Source organism: Carcharhinus amblyrhynchos, chromosome 19 (genome assembly GCF_965287045.1).
Source record: "Carcharhinus amblyrhynchos chromosome 19, sCarAmb.v2.hapA, whole genome shotgun sequence".
NCBI classification, from domain to species: domain Eukaryota; kingdom Metazoa; phylum Chordata; class Chondrichthyes; order Carcharhiniformes; family Carcharhinidae; genus Carcharhinus; species Carcharhinus amblyrhynchos.
In genome coordinates this window covers 21,777,717-21,795,713 of record NC_137342.1, presented here as the reverse complement: position 1 = coordinate 21,795,713, position 17,997 = coordinate 21,777,717, and the positions used below count along the sequence as shown (strand labels likewise).

Below are 17,997 nucleotides of genomic sequence, written 5' to 3'. Positions count from 1 at the left end.
TTTTGTTTCCTTGTGTTTCATTTCTACATTTAAAAACTACATTTACACTACATTATTTTAAACTCCAGGCCCAATCTTTGGCCCTCTGTAGCTAAAGCTCCCATATTCAGGGTCTGTCCTGCCTGTTTTTGCCAATTGCACTTCAATGTAATTGACAAGTGTATTTCTTCTCATTAACAGCTTAAATGGATAAATAACTCAATTGTACTTTAGGGGGAGGTGATGGCCTAATGGTAATATTGCTAAAGTATTAATCCAAAAACTCAGCTAATGTTCTGGGGACTGGGAATCACACAACAGCAGATATCTGGAATTAAGAGTCTACTGATGACCTTGAAACCATTGTCAATTGTTGGAAAAACCCATCCTTTAGGGAAGGAAATCTGCCCTCCTTACATGTGACTCCAGAGTCAAAGTAATGTGGTTGACTTGCAAATGCCCTTGGGCAACTAGGGATAAATGCTGGCCAGCCAGCAACGTCGATGTCTCAGGCATGAATATCCCACAAATTCCCATCATACTTCTACCATTCCAGCAAAATTAACCAAGAAAAAAACATGTTATATATACAGCATTAACAAATGTTAGAAACTTGTTAACCAGCTAATTGCTACATTTAGCTCAGACAATTGTTGGCCAATGGACATTGCAATAGTACATATTCATTAAGTGTCAGGAAGTTCAAGGTATGAGGAACACATCAACAAATTGGATTAAGACTGAGCAAAACATCTATTTCATATTAATTAATTAGTCTAATAAGTTCTTCTGACTTACTGACAACTTCAAGAAGTATGCCTGTTTAGTTTTGTTCATAAATTGGGATTTTTAATCAGATTACCAAAAAGTAATCAATGAAAGGAAATGAGCCATTGTCAGTGTTATGATCTGAAATCCTTGGCATTTATGTCAAAAACTATGTGGCTCCACAATAGATGTTTTGCAGTGATTTCTGAGTGAAATGCAGAGAACTGTCCAATTTGTGAGACTGGCAGCATTTCCTTCTCTACCCCATTCCAGTGCTGAGATTTTAATAGGAGGAAAAGATAATCATCCTTTCAAAAATACATGGCTGTAACAAAATAAACTATATTGGTACATGATGAGTTACTAGGAAATAAATGTAGCAGGACCTCTTTATGATGAACAGAATTTGTGAAACTCAAATGAAAAATTTAAATCTTCCAACTCATTTCCTTAAAAGTGAATGAAATTACGTTCTCAGGAATTACTCCCACTGACAATGATAATTTGAATGCAAATTCTCTATGGTTTAGGCGATAAAGATCAGTGTGATATGATTCATAGACCATAAGATTCCAGTGTCTGTTACGATAAAATGTTCAATATCTATCTACATGAGGATTAATTTATTGACTTTATATCTCAAAAAAATTAAAATTCTTAAACTTCATTTTAGCTGCTGGAATGAGATTCATTTCTGTCAGTCTTACATGTGGCTTAGAACTTCCAATCTGTGGATGGTTATACCCCAGAAGTATTTCCCAAGAAGCCAACTGTCATCTCAGTGTCAAAGCAAAGCCAGGCAGCATGTTTTAATGACTATCGCCTAGTGGCTCTGATATCCATTATTATGAAGTGCTTCTAAAGTTTAGTCAATGGCATACATCAGCACTCATCTTCCAGATCGCCTGGATCCACAACAGGTCCACAGCAAATACCATCTCTCCAGCCCTACACTCAACCTTGGAACACCTAGATAATACTTATGTCAGACTCCTATTTATTGACAACAGCTCAGCCTTCATCAGCATAATTCCAACAAGACTCATCTCCAAACTCTGTTCCCTAGGATTCCACTCCTCCCCTCTGCAACTGGACTCTCAACTTCCAAATCCATTGGCCGCAATCAGTAAGGATAGACAACACAATATCTCCTCCACAATTATCCTCTGTAACGGTGCCCTGCAAGGCTGTATCCTCAGTGCCTTAATATACTCCATATACACTTATGATTGTATAGCCAAATTCTGCTCCAGCTCCATTTTCAAGTTTGCTGATGACACTGCTACAGTGGGGTCGGATCCTATTACCTCACGAAAGCAGCCAGCATAATCAAGGACCCCACACACCCCGGACATTCTCGAATCCACCAGGAAAAAGATACCAAAGTCTGAAAGCACATCCCAAAAGATTCAAGAACAGCTTCTTCCCTGTCACCAGAACTTTGAATCGTCTTAAAATATATTAAGCTGATTTTTCTCTTCACACTATCTGTAACCAGAAATCATCGAATCTCTATAGTGCAGAAGGAGGCCATTTGGCCCATCGAGTCTGCACCCACAACAATCCCACCTCAGGCCTTAACCCTACAACCCCACATATTTACCCTGTTAATCACTTTAACTTGCAAATCCTGGGACACTATAGGCAATTTAATGTGGCCAATTAACCTAACCCACACATCTTTGGACTATGGGAGGAAACCGGAGCACCCAGAGGAAACCCACGCAGACACAGAGAGAATGTGCAAACTCCACCCAGTAACCCAAGCCAGGAATCAAACCTGAGTCACTGAAGCGGTGAGGCAGCAGCACTAACCATTATGTCACCACGCTGCCCCACTGCTAGAATCGTGTGAACCACGTCTAAAGGAAATGGGTTACAGAAGAATGACCATCATCTTGAAGCATACTCTGTATTATGTTCAAGCTTATGCAATGTTTATGAAATTATAACAATAAGTGTTGCTTTGGAAGTACAGAAAGAAAATGAAACCTTTCCGGTTTGGCTGTTCATGGAAGATGAACTTGTTCCTTTCTCCATTTCAGGAAGCTATTAGTTAGCAATACTTAATAATCCTCACTCTCGACTTCTCATTTTACTTATAAGGAATCAGTAGTGGAGTAAATTCTTGAATCTTGATCTAAACAGAGCACCGTTGTCCTAAAATGGAGATTCAGCATTTTGTCCTTTGATTGGATACATTACTTGATTTGTCATATCATTTGAGGCCAGCAGTGTTAAACTAAAATATGGCACCTTTAACAAAGGAAAAGATCAAATTATAATGCACAGTTATCAGTGCTTTTTATGATTACAAAAAATCCAATAAACCTCAGTAGACAAAAGGTCAAATTATACCCAAGAAATTAATTTCCTGCCAACAGTTAGTCTCGACATCAAATCTCGAGACTGTCAGTTTCCATTCTTGCAGCTAAAATCATAGGCAGTATATACCAACTGAGCGTTTGAAGATTTATTTCTAATTTTACCTTTTTCTAACCTGTAGCAGAGTATCTGATGAAAAAGTCCACAGAACTGAAGCATGCAATCAGTCTCACCATAACGACTGCAGCAGTAGAATTCAAAGCTTTTGAATTAGGATTTCAATGGTACAACAATCCTGTTTATTTAGATGGTGGCAGCCCATTTACATTGACCCGATTTGGATTAATTGGACCTTGGTCTCGATGTGAGTATTAAATACAACCTGCTCAGTTGATCGAGTTAGAAGTTAAGTTCCCTGTTGAGAACATGGGAATTGGGGCATGAGTAGGCCATTTGGTCCCTTGCCATTCAATAATATCATAGTTGATCTGATTGCCAAATAATATGAGCGAAGGTAACCTGGATAATGAGTTCATACAGTTTTTTTCCAGAATACTTTCTTAAAGCAGCATATTTTAGTACCAATTTAATTTAATAAAATATATCTGGTCACATGCAATGAGGCAAGTTCAATTAATAACATCATAGTGAAGGCACTAGGTAGCACTGAACATAATATGATTAAATTTCACATTCAGTTTGAGGAAGAGAAGAGTAGCTCTAAGACTAGTGTTTTAAAGTTAAATCTAACTCCAATTGCCAGCCTCGCAAAACCCTTGATTCCCTTCTTGATCAAAGGTCTGTCTAACTTAGCCTTGAATATATTTAATGACTCAACCACCAATGCTTTCTGGGAGAAAATCTAAAGATTAAACACTCTCTTAGAGAAAAAATTCCACCATATCTGCGTCCTAAATGTCTTTGAAACAATGCCTCCCCCCAGTTCTCGATTTCCCCCCCTATCCAATTAAGGGAAATATCTTCTCAGCATTTACCTTGCCAATCCCTCTCAGAATCTTATTAAGGTAAAAGGTAAAGTTATCATAGTCCCAGATGACCATAGGTTGACTGATGGTGATTTAACCTAAGGATCACCAAATCTCAGGCGAGACTTGAGGTTGAGAAGGTTGAGGCCTTCACGAATAACCTCAGCTGGTTCGGGAATTGAACCCATGTTGTTGGTGTCACTCTGCATCATGAACCAACCATCTAACCAACTGAGCTGACAATGCTTCAGTGAGATCATCTCTTAGTTGTCTAGACACCGTAAGTATAAGCCTTTCCTCATGAGATAACCCCTTCATCTCAGGAATCAATGTTTTGTCTGTACAAATTGCAAGAAACAATACTTTTCATTGTATCCCAATATACATTTCAATAATAAATCAAACCAAATCAATCAAATAAACCATCTCTAAACTTCCTCCAATGCAAGTCCTTAAATAAGGAGACCAAAACTATTTTCTTCTATATTTAAACACAGGTGGTCCAAGAGACCATTTACTGTCATGTTGGTTGTCACAAAAATCCTGTCTGAAAATGTGCTATGTCAAATAATGATATTAATCCTCCAGTTGTAAATCTTACAGTCAAGGGTAGCTATTGCAATTTACATCCACATTCCAATCTATTGGAATGGAGACACCAGGCGCCATCTTACCAGCCATTCATGCTACGCTTCTGCTGCAGTGAAGTTGGACAACTCGGTGCCCAGCGCAATCTCTGTTCGCTGCAGAGGGATGGGAAAATCTAGCTGACATGATGGCGGTACCAGTCGGCCAGCATGACTGCAAAATCTTTCAAAGACAATGACCTCGGAGGAACGTTAAAGAGCAACATCCCCTGTCCCACGTGTAAAGCATCAAGGCAATCACTTGATATATTCAAGTATCGGAAATGAACCATTATACCTAATTATTTGGACAATGGGAGCCTGGTGAAGAGACCTTCTTCGACATAGGGAAGAATCTGAAGAATTCCTCCCATGATCTAATCAAATTACTCTTAAAAGGTATTAATGATCTTATTTGGATTCCTCAGCAGTGGGAGAAAGTTGTGTGACAAACCAACTGTGTGTGTGTTTTGACCTGGTTTACCCTGCAGAACTAATCTATACATACATTTGACAAATAGCATTGGCAGAGGTAACCTGGATGATGAGTTCATAGAGTTTTTTCATAATAGTTTGTTAAAGCCGCATATTTTAGTACCAATTTAATTTAGTAAATTAGATCTGGTAATGTGCAATAAGAAAGGTTCAATTAATAACTTCACAGTGAAGGCAGTAGGTAGCACTGATCGTAATACGATTGAATCTCACATTTAATTTGAGGATGAGAAGAGTAGCTCTAAGATTTGTATTTTAAACTTAAGTAAGGGTAATTGTGCGGCTATGAAGATAGAGTCGGCTCATCTGAGCTGGAAAATTAGGATAAGGGATAGGTCATTAAGGGAGATATTTCAGAACATTCAGAAAATATATATTCCAGCAAGAAAGAAAGCCTCTAAGGGAAAAACACCCCATTTGTGGCAAACTAAAGAAGTTAAAGATAGCGTCAAATTAAAGAATTACATTTTTTTCTAGATTGGCAGGTCACAGGGTTTAACAGAATAAAAAGAGGAGAAAAAAATGATGAATAAATTAATAAGAAAGGAGAAATCAGAGTATTAGAGAAGGATAGCTAGAAATATTAAACCGGTTTGTAAGAGTTTCTACGAATATTTAAAAAGGAAAAGGAAAAGAGTAAATAAGTTGAGCACTGGTCCTCCAGGGAACAGGAATGGGGAATCAACAACGGAAAATAAGGAAATAGCAGATCATAGAATCCCTACAACGTACAGGGAGGCCATTTGACCCATCGAGTCTGGCTGACAATCCCACCAAGGCCCTATCCCTGCAACCCCATGTATTTACCCTGCTAATCCCCCTGACACTCAGGGACAATTTAGCATGGCCAATCAACCTAACCTGCACATCTTTGGACTGAGAGAAGAAATCGGAGCATCCAGAGGAAATCCACGCAGACACTGGGAGAATATGTGTAGTCTGCACAGTCACCCGAGACCGGAATTGAACCCAAGTGCCTGGCACCATGAGGTAGCAGAGCTAATCATAGTGCCACCGTGCCGCCCCAGATGAGTTGAACAGATATTTTGCTCCTGACTTTGTGAAAAGGATACAAATAACATTCCAGAAATAATCCAAAGTCAAAAGGCAGGAAGGAATTTAAAACAGTTACAATCACCCAGAGAAAGGGTACTGAGAGGACTATTGGAACTAAAAGCTGACAAGTTCGCAGGTCCTGATGGACTTTATCCAAGGGTCTTAAAAGATGTGATGGGTGAGATAGTAGATGCATTTGTTTCAATTTTCCAAAATTTCCCCAGATTCTGGCAGTTTTGAGGAAAGCAGGCACAATGGAGAAATCTTCACAGATGATCACAAAAAGACAACTGCAATTCCCTAAGCTCATACTTAGGAGAGAGAAGCTGGAACTTCTGATAGTGACTGGTAAAATTGAGCGCAGCAGAGCACTACACCGACAGCGTGAGAAGCAGAAAAGGTCTAAGATTAGAGAACAAAATGTTGGCTGTTCTCAAACATCATGAAAGTGCCAAGTGGGAACAGAATTGAGCTTGTCTGCGTTGTCCATTATTGTTAATAACTGACCAGCACAGGTTAAGTGCACATGAACAATACTTAATTACAGTGCCCCAGAGTGGATTCCCATGGAATCATGCTCCAAATCACAACATTCACAGGAAAATTATTATTTGGTGAGGTGATAAAGGGCTCCAAATGCCCATTGAACTGCACTTCAGTAATAGAAATAGCACAAGGAGATAAAGGAATCAGGGCTAATCCACCTAACCTGCACATCCTGGGACACCAAGGGGCAATTTAGCACAGCCAATCCCCCTAACCTACACATCTTTGTAGTGTGGGGAGGAAACCCACGCAGACACAAGGAGAACTTGCAAATTCCACACAGACAGTGACCCAAGGTTAGAATCAAATCCAGGTCCCTGGTGCTGCGAAGTAGCAGTGCTAACCACTATGCCGCCCTGGAAGTCTCCCCATATGGTGGGAGCCCAGACTAACGCTGGTTAAATGCTGGCAGGGATAAAAAGTGGCTGTGAATTGGCCAGTTAAATGAATTGGCCTGCCACCACTCTCTGGGCAGCTAAACTGCTACCATTCCCGCTTCTGGGAATATCCCTTTGTTTCAATGGCTTTCTGCCACCATTTAACTAATCCTCCTCTCTCCCAACTCCTCTCCAGGAGGCCAGTAAAAGAGGTTGAACATTTTGGAAATGTTTTGTTACTGAGGGAATTGCAACGGTTACAAATGAAATAAAGCAAACTCGTAGCATTTAACTGTCCACTAAGGATTTTAAGAGATTTTAAGATTTGCACCCGGCGGAGACCAGACAGAACAATTCTGTTTCTGCTCAGTTATTAAAATGAAGGGGACAGATGAGGCATCCACCTATCTGAGGCAAACACCTCATGATCTGAGAGAGGAAACCAGAACACCTGGAGGAAATCCATGCAGACATGAGGAGAATGTGCAAACTCCATACAGACAGTTGCCCAAGGCTGGAATCAAACCGAGGTCCCTGACGCTGAGAGATTTTTATCCAGACAGGAACCTAAAGCCATTTTAAAAGATTGTTGACAAGAGAGCATTCACTATCTAGAAACTGCCCAATGGAAGCTTTGGAAGGTATGTTCAGAATCTATTCTTCGACATACCAGGAGGATCAGAGGTGTCCCACAGGACATTGTAAAATAGCTTGAGTTACAACTGCATCAGGTTCCCTTCCCCATCACTCTGGGCGACACAATGGCAAACAATGCTGCCTTACAGCGCCAGGGACCGGATTCGATTCCAATCTTGGGTAACCCACATGTCTGTGTGGGTTTCCTCCGGATACTCCAGTTTCCTCCCACAATCCAAAAGATGTGTGGGTTAGGCTGATTGGCCATGTTAAATTGCCTTTAGTGTCAGGAAGATTAGCAGTGTAAATATATGGGACTAGGGGAAAGGATTTGGGAGGGATTATTGTCAGTGCAGACTTGATGGGCCATTTTCTGCATTGTAGTGATTCTATGACTCACTTTCTCAGGACCCTCCTGACCATGTCTCAAAGCCCTGTGTCCAGTTGACTGTTTCCATAACGTCAAGTCTGTCATTCAATAGCAAAAACCAATGGGAAGAAGGTTTGCATGAATAATTTTATACTCGTTATAGACTTCAAAGCAGATGCTAAGACACAATCTTTATGATGAAGCAAACTGCAGGTCACAGCTCTATATAAATGCTGCATTTTTAAAGAATAAGAAAACAATGTTCCTTCAAAAGAAAAACAGAACAATTATTACATATGTCAATGCTTTATAAACCACTTAGCAATGTAATGAAAGGCCTGGACCAGTTATCATCGTTCTTCAATGTACTACTTTGAATTTTCATTATAAAACCCCACACATCAACCATCGCATGTTAAAGCTTAATTCAGTAATTATAATTCTGACAAAATACATGTCCTTGTTGAATGCATAACCAGTACTATTATGGTAATTTTCAAAGTGTGTATTACTGTATTGTAGATCATACAGAAGATTTCTTCTCCAGGGAGGTTTGGGGATATGCCAGAAATGTTTAATTTCCAACACTTTATTTCAGGCACCTGCCACAATCTGGAGTCGACTAATATTGTGTACACCTACACACACAAATGCTTTATGATGTATACACTGCTTCATTAGGTCCAAATCCACAAGATAGAATTAAAACATGTAAACATGCTCCCTGATGATTGAGCTATTTTATCCATAAACTAGATAATCAAATGAACCAGTTAGTTATCCAGCTACTACACACAGAAACTACAAGGAACCAGGTATTAGCAGGAGCCAGTCAACAGACCTGCCCTCCCCTCACCCATCTACAAGTGACTGGATGCCGTGTACGCACTGCCAGCTTGCAGCCAGAGCATAACTAGCTATGCCCAGCAGCGGTTCGTTACTATGCCGTCCATCCATCTGTCCATCCATCCACCTGAACGTACCCACAAGTAACAGCGCACACCAGCGAACACACAGTAAGTGATGGATGACAGAAGCCGGTCTTCAGTCAGGAAGGAGACAACCACCAGATGTCACTGATCCACAACCAGCAGCCTACAACCCAGAACAGGCAGCCACCAGGAATCAGTCAATAACTTAGACTGTACCCAATCCTTACAGGCTGTCAGCCACCAGCCCACCCATCACCTGTCCCTTAGTTGCAAGGAGCAGTGGGGAGGTCAGAATTTGATCCAGGCTCAAGAGCAGTGTTGCCAGAATCAGGATAGAGGGGTGACGAGAGTCAATAAAGTCAGAGGAGGATAGACAGAGATTCTTGAATCTGGGTGTATTGGGGGTGGGTGGATGACAGGGTCAGGTCAAGGTCAAGAACCCCCTGAGAATCTGTGTTTGGTACAGTCAGCTGTTCATTAGTTTTCTGAGTTAAGATGGAAGTGGGACAATTGAAGTTGCTCATGCTCCCTTGAAAATTTCCTATTCACTATTAGAACAAAGTGAAAGCACGCGTTGGGTCAAAAGTTCTCCCTCCATGCTCTATAACATTGCAATTTGGTACAGGAAGTTCAAGATACACAACTGTAGTAGTGCTGCTGATCATTCTTGCAGCGAACTTTTGTACACATTCAAGGAAATGAATGAAGCCAATATATGCAACTAGCTATTTCAGCCTGTAAAAATGTTGAATTACACCATATACCTCCAATTACGCCCCGGCCTGGAAGCTTCAGAGCAGAAAACAGAATGTCATGCAAAATATTATCCATCTGTGCCCCCGTTAACTAATCACAATGAACTATTGGACAATATCGCTATGGTGAATTATTGCAGCATTACTGATATTTCCACGTGTGCCAACTCCTTTCAAATGACCCACATGAGCATGGTTCTAAATTCAACAAAGTAACTTCTGATTGCAAAACAAATGCACCAATAAATGGATTTCTTGAAAGAAAAATAATTGGGTGGAATATTAAGTAAAGAAACCCTAACATGGTCAGTAAGTTTCCCTTTAATTGCATTAACAATCAAAAGCATGCTTTGCAAAAGAATTCCAATCAGCCAGTCATGGAAGGTAACATGTATGTTTTACATCTTTTAACATTCAACAAGTCAGAATATAGAGGAGTGGTTATAACTGTGTCAGAAGAAATAGTTGTACAGTTGCTAATGGTGACCACAATTCTTTTGACTGCAAACCCACAACTGTGAAAAGCCATCTCAGGTTAGAAAAATGGGAACAGAGTCACATCATAATTGATTAAATTCTTCTCACCAACACAAGTCCCTGTTAATTCCTATCAATCACAATAGAAATATTGCCATATATGAGTGCGAAGAGCCTAGTGTATCAAGTACCGTCCTGTAAACTTTGGTTGTCGTTAGGTTGACAAAGGAACCAGGAAAAAACAAAACTGCAAGCTTCAAATCTATGGATCAGACTCTTACCGTCCACACAGGCTGGTTTTGCTCTTGTTGTGCCAGCAATCTGCCCCTTTTTACATGCGCACCTCGCAGTTTGTCTGGCTATAGTCCTGCGCGGTTGACTGCTATCTTTGTCCAGGGTGACTATCTCACAAGTACCAGCAGCGAGTTGACCTGGAAGATAAAATACATTTACTTGGCGTCAATGGGTGAGCTGTATCAAAGCAGTCGACAATATCACACGCACATGCAAGAAAAGAACAGGTTGTTCATGAATATATTTAACATTACATTATACAGTGATCTCCGTTGAATAAGTATCCTAAAACTCCAGCATTTTGTTATCCTTATCGAGGAACACAAAGGAGAAAAGAGCCTTAGCATTTGCTACGCTGCGTGTCTTATTTCTCTGCAATTGATTTCATAGAACATGGAAATGAAAGGATCATCACTTTGATTTTTTTGATTTGATCTATTATTGTCACATGTATTAACATACAGTGAAAACTATTGTTTCTTACACACTATACAGACAAAGCACACTGTTCAGGAAAGGAAAGGGTGCAGAATGTAGCGTACGTTTAATCAACATTGCACTGGATAAGAAGGGCATATTGAAAAGTCTGATAATGCAAAGTTTACACTGTCAACAGCACTAACAAATCAATGGCCCTCACACTGAAGCAAATGAATACCATCAGTTATTTAAATAAGTTGTTAGTTTCTGGGCACTACTTGAAAAAGGGGAAAGAAGCTGGTTCTGTCAAGAATGTTAAAAATGGATTTGGACAGGTACTTGAAAAGAAACAACTTGTAAGTTATGGTCAAAAAGCAGCGGGCATGGGACTAAACACGTTTACTCTTTTGAAGAATCAGTATATACAGCTCAGGAAGCATGTTTCTGTGATCCTATCCAATCATGTACACAGAATCTCCAACTCTGGTTTTGCACCATCACCTCTCTGGAGTGGAAAGGATATACTCGCTTTGCTACTTTTTAAGTTGCTACTTAGTAATATCACCCCCAGACATGGAGGCTGGAATTCTCCAGTCTCACATGCTCCATTACTGTTGCCAGTGAGAATGGAGAATTCAGTGCTCAGTCAAATCTCCGTTCACTGCAGCGGGACTGGAGAATCACAGCTGCGGGTGAGGTCGGATAATTCCGGTTGGGGTCAGCTTCCATATGTACATCCAATACCTTTGCACCATCTCTCCTTAATGCCAGACTGCCTGCCCAACATTTGGTCTTGGATAAGCCATAATTCTTTGGCTCCACTGCGCAGCCAGTACCTTGCTCACCATTCTAGCCCTCTTCTTAACTATTGCATCTGTGTGAACCACAGTGTGTACAATCTCAGCATGCTATGCACCCTTGCACTGAACTTCCAATATCATATCCATGAATCACACCATCTAATTCTACATTTGCAATACCTCTCCCTCCTCAACCTATATACCACTGAAAATCTCATCCATGTCTTTGTCACCTCCAGACTGGAAAGTTCAACGTCTTCCTGGTTAGGCCCCTGGTCTCCACCCTCTAAACCTTAGCTCATTAGAAGTGCTGCAGTAACATCCTGCTATACTTGTGTTGATGACTTCCATTGATTCCCAATCCACTATTGCCTCAATAACTTCATCCTTAAATTTAAAGCTGTTTGTGGTCGTAACTCTCTCCTCCTCCACAACCACCTCCAGGCAAAATTCCCCACTCTGCCATAAATTCGCTATTCCTGGGGTTCTTCTGCCTCTCCCCATCCCCATGTTCTGGAAATGTTTTTTGAAACTTCTTCATCTCCCAAAGCTCTCTCTTCTAAGACTCTCCATAAACCCAACTTTGAGCTAGGGGCAAACAGAACGGATGCTGAAAAAGAGCTGATTCAAGGAGGCTTTTTTTTCTAAGTCACGTATGGGGATCTTCGAAGCTCCCCTGTTATATCCAACTCTCACCCTGCTCTCTTCTCACCCCTGACAACCCCACGCCCCCCAATGGCTATTATAAACTCCAGTTCACCTGCAACAATTAAGCCTGAATAACAAGTTTGCTTTCTCACCCACAAAACATCATTAATTGTTTAAATTTTTTTGCATTGCACTAAGATCTCATTGAGACGTATAAGATGATGAATGGGATGGATAGGATAGAGCTGGAGAGACTCTTCCCGCTCAAAAAAGACAGTAGGACTAGGGGGCACAGCCTCAAGATAAAGGGGGGGCGGTTTAGAACGGAGTTGAGGAGGAACTTCTTCACTCAAAGGGTGGTGAATCTCTGGAATTCTCTGCCCGTTGAAGTGGTGGAGGCTGCCTCGCTAAATATTTTTAAGAAGCGGGTTGATGGGTTCTTGATAAGAGAGGGGATTAAGGGTTATGGGGAGTGGGCGGGAAAGTGGAACTGAGCCACAACAGATCAGCCATGATCTTATTGAATGGTGGGGCAGGCTCGAGGGGCTAGATGGCCTACTCCTGCTCCTATTTCTTATGTTCTTATGTAACAGCCCATCGCAAACAAAACTTGTACACTAACCCATTAATTAAGCAGCTGATTTAGACTGATGCATGAAGTGCAAATATGTTTGAAATATACTACTGACGTGGCTTGCATTCTGTGCCCAACATAATCTGTTTAGAAATTGAGCTTCTCACTAGGGGGCAAAGAAGGTTCATTTTCAGAAAATGACATTAGCCTTTAATTACAAAGCCTATTGGATGCTGTTCAGAATGTGCCACATATGTTGTGGCATTGTAAGCAAAAAAGAAACGTGTATCATTTTAAACGCAACGTATTCCATAACCACAAGGACCTGCTGGAGCTATTGCAGAAATCTCAGTGGTAGCATTATTAAAATTACCACTATTACTTACACAGAGCTTATCAACAGCAAGAGTGTGTGTTATGAATAGACACTGACTATATGAATTCAGCAATTTAAGATATAAATGAAAGACCTGCATCCGTTTACTGCCTTATCATCTTTCTTAGAAACATCTCATAGTGCTTCAAATACAATGAATCTCATTGAAATGCAATCATTGCCTTTATGTCACCAAGAAAGATGGCCATTTTGAAAGATTACTTTGAAACCTTCATTGTTGTCATCAGACAAAGGTGGGGGAGAATTTACAAAGGTAATTGGGAAAGTGTAGGAGGGTGGGACTACAAGGATAGCTCTTTGAAAGAACTGATACAGAAACAACAGGGTAAGTGGCCTCCTTCCATGATTCTATTAAATATTCAATTAAATATTGGTCTGTAATATCTACTTGAGCTACTGGAACAGAGAGATGGTTTAATGTTCCAACACAACAACAACGCGTCTGACAAAGCAGCAGATCACGGTACTACACTGAACTGCCAACCCGGGTTAAATATAAGTACTGGAGCGAAACTGGAATGGATTCATGGGATGGGAGGGCATTTATTCAGGAGGATGGTGGTGGTGGTTGGCGACACTGCCAGCTTCCTGCCACGCCTTCCCATTCCCCACTCCAACTCCCACCAATCAAGGTCCTAACATGGGCAACTAATGCTGATATTAATCCTGTGATGTTTGCTTGTGGGGTCCCAGGCTTGGTCCTTCGTTCAGAGATACTCAGTACCTGATCGAGGGACGCACATTAGCTAGAAAGGGGTGTGCTGTGACATTCCTCCTCCCCCCACCCCATGTTCTTGCTGCCAACACCTCCTAACTTCTCTCTTGCTCGCCCGTGACCCCCCCACCTAGTGTTTAGGTTTATTTATTTGTGTTACAAGTAGGGTTTCATTAACACTGCAGTGAAGTTACTGTGAAAACCCCTAGTTGCCACACTCTGGCATCTGTTCGGTTACACTGAGGGAAAATTCAGCATGGCCAATGCACCCAACCCGCTCGTCATTTTTGGACTGTGGGAGGAAACTGGAGCACCCAGAGGAAACCCACACAGACACGGGGAGAACGTGCAGACTCTGCACAAACAGTGACCCAAGCTGGGAATCGAACTCGGGTCCCTGGCACTGTGAGGCAGCAGTGTTAACCACCGTGCCGCCTCAGTGAACCAGTTATGTTAAACATATATCTGAATGAGCAGGCCGAACTTTGTTTCGTTTTTTAAAATGGAAGCTGGGACAAAGCAATTTTCCCTCAGCGCTGGGTTAGAAATTTACTGCGAGCTCAGACACTGGTATGAGGTTTAGATTCACAACCTTTTGACCTTTGGACAACATTGCTATTGCCTGAGCCAAATGTTTAAAACATTTATTCCTCTGTAAAATTAAAAGATAATAGGACAAAAGGTTGAACTTTCTGATTTTACACCAAGCATTTCCGAACCACATATGGCATTGGCCAGATGTGAACTCAAAGCTCCACTAAATTACCATGTCAATGTACTTCAGCAACTTGCTGCTCCAGTGTGACTGTTCCATCTATCACACTTTCTGGCCTTTTGGCCTCTGAGCCAGTGGAGTGCCAATTAGTAGAGGCTTTGAGGTCAGCTTATGCTGTGGGTTCATGGCCACTGGGATCCAGATTGTTGACTTCCCAATGTCATTTCTTTTCAAAGACTAAACAGTCAGTCAAGAGAGGAAATCTTTATTTCATGTCTCCAGGCTGGATTTTAGACCCAAATCCCAGCGGGTTGGGGGGAAGGTTGTTTTTTTTTGTGCTGTCCAGTTCTTCTACACATCTCATATTCACAGGTGGAAATCAGGTTCCTATTTAAAATATAGAAAGTAGAAGTAGGAGCAGACCATTCGGCCCTGTGAACCTGCTCTGCCATTCATTTTGATCATGGCTGATCATCAAATTCAATATCCTGACCCTCCCTTCTCCCCATATCCCTTGAACCTCAAGAGCTATATCTAACTTCTTCTTGAAATCCGACAACATTTTGACTTCAGCTACTTTCTGTGGTAGTATATGTCACACATTCACCACCCTCTGATGACGAAATTCCTCCTCACCTTAGTTCTAAAAGGTTTAGCCCTTTTCTCAAACTAGGACCCCGAGATAATATAAAACTGGCCCATTAACAGTGAGACCATAACAAAAACATAAAATGTTGGAAAATTTCAGCAGGTCTGACAGCATCTGAGGGAAGAGAATAGAGCCAATGTTTTGAGTCTAGATGACCTTTCGTCAGAGCAATAATGAGACTACACCTGAACAGTCTGAGAGACCAACTAATTTGGATTTATTTACTGCCTTTCATCGACTACCTCACAACCAATGACTAACTTACCAAGTGTAGTCACTGTTGTAATGTAGGCAAACACAACTGTCAAATTGCACAGAGCAATGCCAAACAGCAATGAAGTAAATGAGGAGATAATCTGTTTTGAAGTACCACTAATATCAATTCTTAGGGTGAGTGGGAGAAAGAAGATGCTGAGCAAGGCATGCATTACGCTTAAGCCTTTTTAAATATCACTAGAAATTCCTTTATTTGCAGTAAAACTGTGTGGATGGTGGAACACTTTTAATTTCTGCAAGTTATGAGGCAAATCCTGCGAGGTAAGCTGTGTTATAATGAATCCAAACAAACAGTAGGAACACAATAATCTTGCTGAATCATTTGTAAAGATAATTATATACTTAATTAGATTAAATCTGCAGAGTGTTCTTAATGCTACCACACAGTGCATACATCTCTGTTGCCTTGGGATCCGATTGGCTCAATTCTGGTACTTCACCAGACCTAGCTTTGAAAACAAAATGTTTGCAGCTTATATTGTGCCTTTTGTGGTTCAACTATTTGTTGTCCATTTGATAAGCAGTATCACTGAGCTACAATGTGCAGAGCCACTGAGTCCTGAAAATGGTCAGTCATTCTTTTTTGAAGTTGTGAAATGGAAATCAAATGATCTGCCTGGAATGTTTCTGGTGAAGGGCTTTATGCTTTATGACAAAAATATAATTGAGTTATGCCTTTGAGATTGGGCAGGTCTTAAAAGCTCAATGTTGATATCTTATAAATGCTGGCTTTTTAATCTCCGTATAAGTGATTAAAAAAAGTGACGAGGCATACAGATAGTACTGTACCTGGATGGAACAGATAATGCAAAAGGATTAGTCTAGCTTTACCTTTTTCCCAACCCTTAAACAGTCATGTGGAGCCATTACATAACAAGATGTGAAAGAAAATAAGAATAAAATGGTAAAACTAACATGCAACATGACACTGTAAACTGTAGGTCAGTGTTCTGGAACAAAGCCATTCACTGATCTGTGCCTCTTGAATTGTAAAGCCACTACAGAAACTATTGTGAAGTCAAGAATGTTGTTCTTTCAGACCTAAAACTTAATGCTTCTATACACATATTTTGCAACTGAAGTTCAGTATAGAATTACCCAAGTCACCTAACAAGGCTGGGATAAAATACAACCATCTCAGATTTAAACTGCCGTTCAGAGTCACCGTGTATGGTCATTGATACAATGCCAAGTTTCAACAGCAGCTACCAACTTCTAACCCTAACTTTTGTCCAGACCTCAAAAAGCATAGTTTTGAATGGTCATAAACCTTTATGTAGGACCCTGAAGTTGACATTGTGTAAACAGGAAACAACACGGTGGCGCAGTAGATGGCACTGCTGCCTCACAGCATCAGGGATCTGCGTTCACTTCCACCTTGGGTGTCTGTCAATGTGGAGTTTGCACATTCTCCCTGTGTCTGCATGGGTTTCCTCTGGATGTTCTGGTTTCCTCGCATACTCCAAGGATGTGTGGCTTAGTTTGATTGGCCGTGGTAAATTAACCTTCGTGTCAGGGGTATTAGCAGGGTAAATATGTGGAATTGCGGGAGTCGGGCCTGGGTGGGATTGTGGTTGGTGCAGACTCGATGGGTCGAATTGCCTTCTTTTGCACTGTAGGGATTCTATGGAACCAAGAATGAGCTTCAGAGATAAGAGCATAAAGTCTGGACTGACATTTTGGTGCAGAACTGAGAGACTGCTGCAGTGTCAGAGGCACAGTTTTTCAAGAGACGAAAGCTAAGTCTGCCTTATTAGGTGGACGTAAAAGAATTCATGGCACTATTTTGAATAAGACCAGGGGAGTTCTCCCCAGTATCCTGGCCAACATGCCTTATCCAAAAACAGCTTGTGCTTTTATCACGGTAGAACACGCAAACCCACTTCCATGGAGAGTTATCAGACAAAATTTGATACAAGGTACATAAAGAGTTATTAGAGTTGGGCAAAAGTTTGCTTCCATTTTAAGAAGTGTCTTAAAGAAGAGAGATAGACAGGAAAAGGGAAGAAATCCCTGAATGGAAAGCTTAGGTAACTAAAGATATCAGGGCGATACTCAAAAGCACAGACCGTTTAGCAGGCTTCCCACTGGGCGCCATGGCCTTCGTGCATCTCCGGGCCCCGGTTTTCTGGCAGCGCCAGTTCCGTGCTGAAAATTGGTGCAGAGCTGACTAAAATATTT

General features: G+C 41.1%; 1 protein-coding gene across 2 annotated transcripts in view; it reads right to left on the bottom strand.

Moving 5' to 3' along the window:
* Positions 1-17,997, bottom strand: part of tafa5a (TAFA chemokine like family member 5a) — a 679,785-nt gene that overhangs the window by 309,078 nt on the left and 352,710 nt on the right. For both annotated transcript variants that reach the window (XM_080207858.1, XM_080207859.1), the window contains exon 2: positions 10,610-10,759. In XM_080207858.1, the coding sequence (XP_080063984.1) occupies positions 10,610-10,759 (150 nt within the window). The remainder of the gene's footprint in view (positions 1-10,609; positions 10,760-17,997) is intronic.